The sequence below is a fragment of the Piliocolobus tephrosceles genome, chromosome 8, assembly GCF_002776525.5.
Source record: "Piliocolobus tephrosceles isolate RC106 chromosome 8, ASM277652v3, whole genome shotgun sequence".
NCBI classification, from domain to species: domain Eukaryota; kingdom Metazoa; phylum Chordata; class Mammalia; order Primates; family Cercopithecidae; genus Piliocolobus; species Piliocolobus tephrosceles.
In genome coordinates this window covers 12,179,848-12,188,466 of record NC_045441.1, presented here as the reverse complement: position 1 = coordinate 12,188,466, position 8,619 = coordinate 12,179,848, and the positions used below count along the sequence as shown (strand labels likewise).

At 48.5% G+C, this 8,619-nt stretch overlaps 1 protein-coding gene across 1 annotated transcript in view; it reads right to left on the bottom strand.

Annotated features, from left to right (window-relative positions):
• Positions 1 to 949: 949 nt before the first annotated feature.
• The window catches only part of CCL26 (C-C motif chemokine ligand 26), a 19,044-nt gene continuing 11,374 nt past the window's right edge, over positions 950 to 8,619 (bottom strand). The window contains exons 2-4 of the mRNA XM_023218634.2: positions 3,520 to 3,670; positions 3,304 to 3,418; positions 950 to 1,206 (exon numbers count right to left, since the gene is read on the bottom strand). Of these exons, the coding sequence (XP_023074402.1) occupies positions 1,110 to 1,206; positions 3,304 to 3,418; positions 3,520 to 3,592 (285 nt within the window). The 5' untranslated portion in view covers positions 3,593 to 3,670 and the 3' untranslated portion in view covers positions 950 to 1,109. The remainder of the gene's footprint in view (positions 1,207 to 3,303; positions 3,419 to 3,519; positions 3,671 to 8,619) is intronic.

Genomic DNA, 8,619 nt, shown 5'->3' with positions numbered 1-8,619 from the left:
AAAAATATTTTTGAGACAGGGGCTCGCTCTGTCACCCAGGCTGGAGTGCAGTACTGTGATCTTGGCCCACTGCAACCTCCAACTCCTGGCCTCAAGTAATCCTCTTGCCTCAGCCTCATGAGTAGCTGGGACCACAGGCATGTGCCACCACACCTGGCTAATTTTTTGTGTTTTTGTAGAGACAGGGTTTCACTGTGTTGCCCAGGTTGATCTTTATTATTATTATTATTATTTGAGACAGGGTCTTGCTCTGTTGCCCAGACGGGAGTGCAGTGGTGAGATCATGGCTCACTGCATCCTTGACCTCCCAGGCTCCAGCAATCCTCCCACCTCAACCTCCCAACTAGGTGGGACTACAGGCACATGCCACCATGTCTAGTAATTTTTAAATGTTTTGTAGTGGTGGGTCTCACTATGTTGCCCAGGCTGATCTCAAACTCCTGGGCTCAAGTGATCCTCCCGCCTCAGCCTCCCAAAGTGCTGGGATTATAGCCATGAGCCACTGCACCCAGTCGATTATTTTTGTAAAAAGCTTATTTAAGCTATATAGACATAAGCACCCTCAGTTTGGTAGGTAGATAATATTCACATTTACTAATTAGTGTCTTGCTTTCTTAAGAGAAAACACTGCTCAACTGGGAGCTATTGCAATTTACACGGTACTAACAGGCTGTGAGGTGTTGCACAGAAATAAGTTTATTTACTTTTCCAAATAAACTAAACTTATTTCTCTAAATAATGTTAAAACATTCACCAAGCATTTTCCCAAAGTGTATTAAAATTCCCCTTGCTTTTTTTTGCACAAACAAACAAAAACCCAAGGCAGAATTCAGTATCAGGGTCCGTTCGGGGGTTGAGGATCTCCCAGGCAGCCAGCCATGCATACTGAATCAGTTTTCTTTCCTTGAAGAAAACTCGGGTTTCATGGACGAAGAATGTTATGAACAAGTCAACTCTGTGAACAACCTTTATTAAAATATCTCTGGGAGAAAACACCCTCTCCTCCCCAGCAGGCCCATGGAGCCTTCGGAAAAGATCCTGCAGGCTCCCCCAAGGGCTGCAGAGTTAAGAGCCGGATCCAGGCGTCCTCGGATGAAAATTCAGCTGAGTCACAATTGTTTCTGAGTTTTCAATAAAGAAATGTATCTTTGCACCCAGTTTTCCTTTGGATTGGCACAGACTTTCTTGCCTCTTTTGGTGGTGAATCTGTGAAAGAGAGACATGGATAAGTCAGTATTGAGACTCTTTGCCTCCTGGGATGGGATAGAAAGGGAAGGAGGGGCAGTTCCCTCACTAGTCTTCTGTGCTATCTGGACCTGTTGCTCTCTGTCCCTGTCCCCTCTTCTCCTGGGCCTTGCCTCCCTCCTCTTTGCTACCTTGATTTCCACTGGAAACTGTGCCTCCAGACCCACCTCTTCCAGGTGCCATTTACCATTTTCCACCAGTTCTAGCCTGTAGCTTGTAACCTGCACCAGGATACTTAATTTTTTTTTGAGACAAACTCTCGCTCCGTTGCCCAGGTTGGAGTGCAATGACGTGATCTCAGCTCATCGCAACCTCCACTTCCCAGGTTCAAGCAATGCTCCTGCCTCAGACGCCCAAGGAGCTGGGATTACAGGCACGCATCAGCACGCCCAGCTAATTTTTGTATTTTTAGTAGAGATGGGTTTTTGCCATGTTGGCCAGGGTGGTCTCGAACTCCTGACCTCCGGCGATCTGCCCACATCGGCCTCCCAAATTGCTGGGATAACAGGAGTGAGCCATCACACCTAGCCTTTATTTTGTTTATTTTTTTTGAGACGGAGTTTCACTCTTGTTGCCCAGGCTAGAGTGCAATGGTGTGATCTCGGCTCACCGCAACCTCTGCCTCCCAGATTCAAGCGATTCTCCTGCCCCAGCCTCCCGAGTAGCTGGGATTACAGGCATGCGCCACCATGCCTGGCTAATCTTTTATTTTTAGTAGAGACAGGGTTCCTCCATGTTGGTCAGGCTGGTCTGGAACTCCCGACCTCAGGTGATGCCCCTGCCTCGGCCTACCAAAGTGCTGGGATTACAGGCTTGAGCCAGCACGCCTGGCCTATTTTTTTTTTTTTTTTTTTGAAACAGTTTCTCTCTTGTCACCCAGGCTGGAATGCAGTGACGCGATCTCGACTCACTGCAAACTCCGCCTCCCGGGTTCAAGCGATTCTCCTGCCTCAGCCTCTGGAGTAGCTGGGCTTACAAGACTGCGCCACCTCGCCCGGCCGGTTCTTTCATTGTAACAGAACAGCTTTGTTGGGACACAGTTCACACGGCACATACAGTTGACTCTTGAACAATACGGGTTTGACCTCTGTGGGGCTACTTATAGGCAGCCTTTTTCCAACCAAAGGAGGATGGAAAATACAGTACTCCGTGATGCACAACCTGCATAAATGCAGGGGAAATTGTATGCCGAAATCCTGGCACCAATCCCCTGTGGGTACTGGGGGATAACTGTAATTCACTCTTTTTTGTTGTTGTTAGGGATGAAGTCTGTCTGTGTTACCCAGGCTGGAGTCCAGTGGTATGATCATAGCTCACTGCAGCCTTGAACCCCTGGGCTCAAGCAATTGTCTAAACCTCCGCACCCTGTACAGCTCCACCCATTTAAAGGGTATAATTATAATTCAATGGTTTTTTATTATAGTCATAGATTATGCAACCATCACCACAATCAACTTTAGGATATTTTCATCACCCCAGAAAGGAACCCTACACTCAACATGTTATTTGTTAACCACATTTTCAAGGTTATTCATCACAGCTGATGATTCTTGAACCCGTTATCTCACTGTGAGTTTATTAAAAGTGGGGGTTGGCTGGGACCAGTGGCTCACACCTGTAACCCCAGCATTTTGGGAGGCTGAGGCGGGCAGATCACCTGAGTTCAGGAGTTCAACACCAGCCTGGCCAACATGGTGAAATTCTGTCCCTACTGATAACACAAAAATTAGCTGGGCATGGTGGCATGTGCCTGTAATCCCAGCTACTTGGGAGGCTGAGGCAGGAGAATTGCTTGAACCTGGGAGGCGGAGGTTGCAGAGAGCCGAGATCATGCCATTGCACTCCAGCCTGGGCAACAAAAACGAAACACACTCTCAAAAAAAAAAAAAAAAAAAAAAAAAGAGTCAGGTTCTACCTGAAGCTCAGAGTCACACTTGTTAGTGTGCAGAGCGGGGGTTTCCAGGTTCCCATCCCAAGGCTCATCCTGGGGGTCTGCCCAGCACCCATCCTGTTCCATGGCTGACAGGGTCCCTGAAAGCACGTCCGAGAAATACTCACATTACAGCCTGCTGGGAGCAGCTCTTACTGGTGAATTCATAGCTTTGCACCCGGGTCCAGGGAAGGGACTTGTGGCTGTGTTGGAAGCAACATGTCTTGGCTATGTCAGTCCCACCTAAAAATCAGGGAGAGGAAGGGCTTTGGAGATGCTCCTTTCCGTCCACTCCCAGGCGGTCCGGGAAGGAACCCCAGGAGGGGAATGGGCCAGCTACGTACGTATGGCAGTTCCAAGGTGGAGACTCAAGAGGGACGCCAGGATCACAGCAGAGGCCACAGAGAGACCCATCATGATGCTGCAAATCAGGCCCTTCACAGGTTTCTCCCAAACTCCTCCTGCCTGATCCCCTTTTATGAGGCTGAGATGGCTCTGAAAACAATTCCGGAGAATTCTGTGGTTGGGAACAAAAGCAGCACTTTTGACCCATCGAAGAAAAAGCAACCTAATACTCATGGGAAGGAAATTAGACAGCAGAGAAAGATAATCTGGGGCCGGGCGTCGTGGCTCATGCCTGTGATCACAGCACTTTGGGAGGCCAAGGCGGGCGGATCACTTGAGGTCAGGAGTTTAAGATCAGCCTGGCCAACATGGAGAAACCCTATCTCTACTAAAAACACAAAAATTGGCCGGGTGTGGTGGCAGGCACCTGCAATCCCAGCGACCCCGGAGGCTGAGGCAGGAGAATCACTTGAACCTGGGAGGTAGAGGTTGCAGTGAGCTGAGATGGTACCACTGCACTCCAGCCTGGGCAACAGAGTGAGACTCTGCCAAAAAAACAAAAAAACAAAACACCAACCAACCAAGCAACAAAAAAACCAAGTGACAGATGGTAGCGATCCCTTTATTGAATTCCATCAACAGGGACAAAAAAGGAAGAGAATTTGGGAGAAGAGCACAGGCAGGCAGGCCCCAGGGAGTCCGGTTCCCAGTGCTGTTGGCTGAGTCAACACTTCCTTGTTTAAAAAGAAAAAGCAGAGGAAATTAAGTAATATTCCAGTGAACTGAACTAAGTTACTTTATAGCACAATTGGTTATTGCAGAGAGGTTTTTGGCTCTTGGGCAAAGTTTTGTTTGCTTATTTCCGTGTGGAGCTCTGGATGGTCTCAAGATGTGAGCACAGAGTAGCCCAACCTCGACAGTGGATATTTAAAAACATGGTCCAGGCAGGTGCCAGCCCATCCATCTTCTTGGGACCACCCCGGCAGGGCCAGGGCTGGCTGGGGGCATTTGAGAGATCTCTTCTAACAAATCCCAAACCTGATCATCACAATCACCTGACGCTTAAAACAATACACAACAAACGAAAAAACAAACAACCAACAACAACAGCAAACAAACATATATCCAAAGAGGGAGAGCCTGGCCAATATGGTGAAACCTCATCCCTACTAGAAATAAAAAAAAAAAAATTAGCCGGGCATAATGATGGGCACCTGTAATCCCAGCTACTAGGGAGGCTGAGGCAGGAGAATCACTTGAATGCAGGAGGCAGAGGTTGCAATGAGCCAAGATCCCGCCATTGCATTCCAGCCTGGGCGACAGATCAAGACTCTGTCTCTAAAAAGAAAAAGAAAAAAATAGAGACGAGGTCTTGCTATGTGGCCCAGGTTGGTCTTAAACTCTTGGCTTGAGTGACCCTCTCACCTTGACCTCCCAAAATGTTGGGGATTATAGGCAAGAGCCACCACGTTGGCCATACCTGGTCAATTTGAATATTTTTTTTTTTTTTGTGGGGCCAGGTGCGATGGCTCATGCCTGTAATCCCAGCACTTTGGGAGGTGGAGGTGGAGGGCGATCATCCGAGGTCAGGAGTTCGAGACCAGCCTGGCCAAGATGGTGAAACCCTGTCTCTACTAAAAATACAAAAATTAGCCAGGCTAATTTTGTGGTGGCTCACGCCTGTAATCCCAGTGACTTGGGAGGCTGAGGCAGGAGAGTCACTTGAACCTGGGAGGTGGAAGTTGCAGTGAGCCAAGATTGCTCCATTGCACTCCAGCCTGGGAAAAAAGGGTGAAACTCCATCTCAAAAAAAAAAAAAAAAAAAAAATTGTAGAGCTCAAAGGTTGCCAGGCTGGTCTCAAACTCCTGGTCTCAAAGCAATCTGCTCACTCCAGCCTCCCAAAGCACTGGGGTTATAGGGGTGAGCCACCACACCTGGCTTCAGCCAAATTTTTAAAAGAACTTAACAGAACTTTGTGATAGTCAGAGCTGTCGTAGGTGGGAAGAGGACAGATGGTAAGTTGCCTGTCACTCAAACCAGGCAGAACAGTCTGGATGATCATGAGAGGGTGGTTTGTTTATGTTTTTGTTTTTGTTTAATTGAGATGGAGCTTTGCTCCTGTTGCGCATGCTGGAGTGCTATGGTACAATCTCAGCTCACCGCAACCTCTGCATCCCGGGTTCAAGCGATTCTTGTGACTCAGCCTCCCAGCTAGCTGGGATTACAGGCACATACCACCATGCCCAGCTAATTTTGTATTTTTAGTAGAGATGGGGTTTCACCATGTTGGTCAGTCTGGTCTCAAACTCCTGACCTCAAGTTATCCATCCACTTCAGCCTCCCAAAGTGCTGGGATCACAGGCATGAGCCACTGCGCCCAGCCGTTGGTTTGTTTGAGACAGAGTTTTGCTCTGTCATCCAGGCTGGAGAATGATTCTTCTGCCTCAGCCTCCAAGTAGCTAGGATTGTGCCTGGCTAATTTTTGTGTTTAGTAGAGACAGGGTTTCACCACGTTGCCCAGACTGGTCTTGAATTCCTGACCTCAGGTGATCTGCCCACCTCGGCCTCCCAAAGTGCTGAAATTGTAGGCGTGAGCCACCTCACCCAGACTATTTTTAAAAATTAAATAAAAATTAACTGAATATGGTGGCATGTGTACCTGTAGGCCTGTCTACTCAGGAGGCTGAGGCAGGAGGATCACTTGAGTCCAGGAGTTCAAGGCTGCAGTGAACTATGATCATGCCACTGCACACCAGCCTGGCTGACCAAGCAAGACTCTGTCTCTTCAAAAAAAAAAAAAATTATTGGTCGAGTGCGGTGACTTACCCCTCTAACGCCAGCACTTTGGTAGGCTGAGGTGGGTGGATACCTTGAGGTCAGGAGTTCAAGATGAGTCTGGCCCACATGATGAAACCCCGTGTCTACCAAAAACACAAAAATTAACCTAGCGTGGTGTCGCGTGTCTGTAATCCCAGCTACTTGGGAGGCTGAGGCAGGAGTATCGCTTGAACCCAGAGGCAGAGGTTGCAGTGAGCCGAGATCGTGCCACTGCACTCCAGCCTGGACAACAGAGTGAGACTCCATTTTAAAAGGGAAAAAAAAATTCTCTTTGACTGAAATCTATATTCCCATTTCTTCTACCTGTTGACCCTGTTCTTTACAAAAATGCTTGTCTTTTTTTTTTCTTTTGGAAGATAAAAGGAAATCGAGCTTAGGCAGATTTGAAGACTGTTCTTTTTATTTCAGTTTCTCTAGCAGGCCCTGAGACAAGGATTCTGGTGCAAGTCATTTATTTGGGAGTTGATTCCATGGGAGCCCCAGGAGAGGGGGGGAAACTGAGGCAGGGAAGAAGAGGCAGCAACGCAGGGGGAGTTATCAAGCAGGTCATGGCGTGAGCAGCCAAGGAGTTCTGGGAGCCTGTGCCGGGCAGACCTCAGAGCTGGCTTAGCGGGGGGGCTCAGGTACCCCCCAGTTCCCTGCTGTCACTGATTGAAGGCTGTACCCCACACTCCTGGCTTGTCTTATGAGCAAACTGAGGGCTCTCTGTGACCAGGAACAAGGTCCTCAGGAAGAGTCCCCAGGAAGTGGCCTTTGGTTTACAAAAGCGACCACTGAAGGGATATGGGGAGTTGCCTGACAGTATCCACTGAAGCCATGATCACGTTTGCCCCAGATGTTCTCTTCTTTAGGCTGAACTTTCCTTTTGTAAATTTTTTTTTCTTTGAGATTGAGTCTCGTTCTGTCACCCAGGCTGGAGTGCAGTGGCTGAAGCCATCCTTCCACCTCCCAAAGTGCTGGGATTCCAGTGGTGCGCTGCCACCCTACATGGCCTTCTTACAAAGACACATTGGATTTAGAGCCCCCTGTAACCCAGTATGTCCTTCTCTTCACTAATTACTTCTGCAAAGGCCCTATTTTCAAATTAGTTCACACTCTTTTTTTTTTTCTTTTTTTTGAGACAGAGTCTCCCTCTGTCACCCAGGCTGGAATGCGGTGGTGCAATCTTGGCTCACTGCAATCTCCACCTCCCAGGTTCATGCGATTCTCCTGTCTCAGCCTCCTGAGTAGCTGGGACTACAGGCACACACCACCATGCCCAACTAATTTTTGTATTATTGGTAGAGATGGGGTTTCACCATGTTGGCCAGGCTGGTCTTGAACTCCTGAGCTCAGGTCTCCCTTGGTCTCCCAAAGTGCTGGGATTACAGGTGTGAGCCACCACACCCAGCCAAAAACTTTTTTTACTTACCTGGGGCTGGGCGGGGTGGCTCACTCCTGTAATCCCAGCACTTTGGCAGGCTGAGGCAGGAGGATGGCTTGAGGCCAGGAGGTGGAGGCTTCAGTGAGCTATGATCCCATCGCTGCACCCCACCCCACGCAAAAAAAAAAGAAAGAAAGAAAAGAAAAAGAAAGACAATCGCTGCGACGTAAACACTTCACGAGAAGGAAACCCACATGGTAAATATATAAAGCAACTTGGTTTTATTCGTCATCACAGAAATACACATTTAAACCACAATGTGCCAGTATTCACACACTCACCAGAATGACTACAACGGAAAAAGACGGAAAACACCAAATGTTAGTGAGGAAGTGTTGCGTGGCAAGTCATACTGCTGGGGGGAGTGGAAAACTACTGACAGTTTTTATTTTTATTTTATTTTATTTTTTTTTGAGACGGAGTCTTGCTCTGTCACCCAAGCCGGAGTGCAGTGGCCGGATCTCAGCTCACTGCAAGCTCCACCTCCCGGGTTTACGCCATTCTCCTGCCTCAGCCTCCCAAGTAGCTGGGACTACAGGCGCCCCCCACCTCGCCCGGCTAGTTTTTTGTATTTTTTAGTAGAGACGGGGTTTCACCGTGTTAGCCAGGATGGTCTCGATCTCCTGACCTCGTGATCCGCCCGTCTCGGCCTCCCAAAGTGCTGGGATTACAGGCTTGAGCCACCGCGCCCGGCCTACTGACAGTTTTTATTAAAGCCAAACATACACACACTCTATAATCGAGCAATTCCACTCCTAGGCATGTACCCATCAGAAACGTGTTCATGGCTGGGCGCGGTGGCTCACGCCTGTAATCCCAGCACTTTGGGAGGCCGAG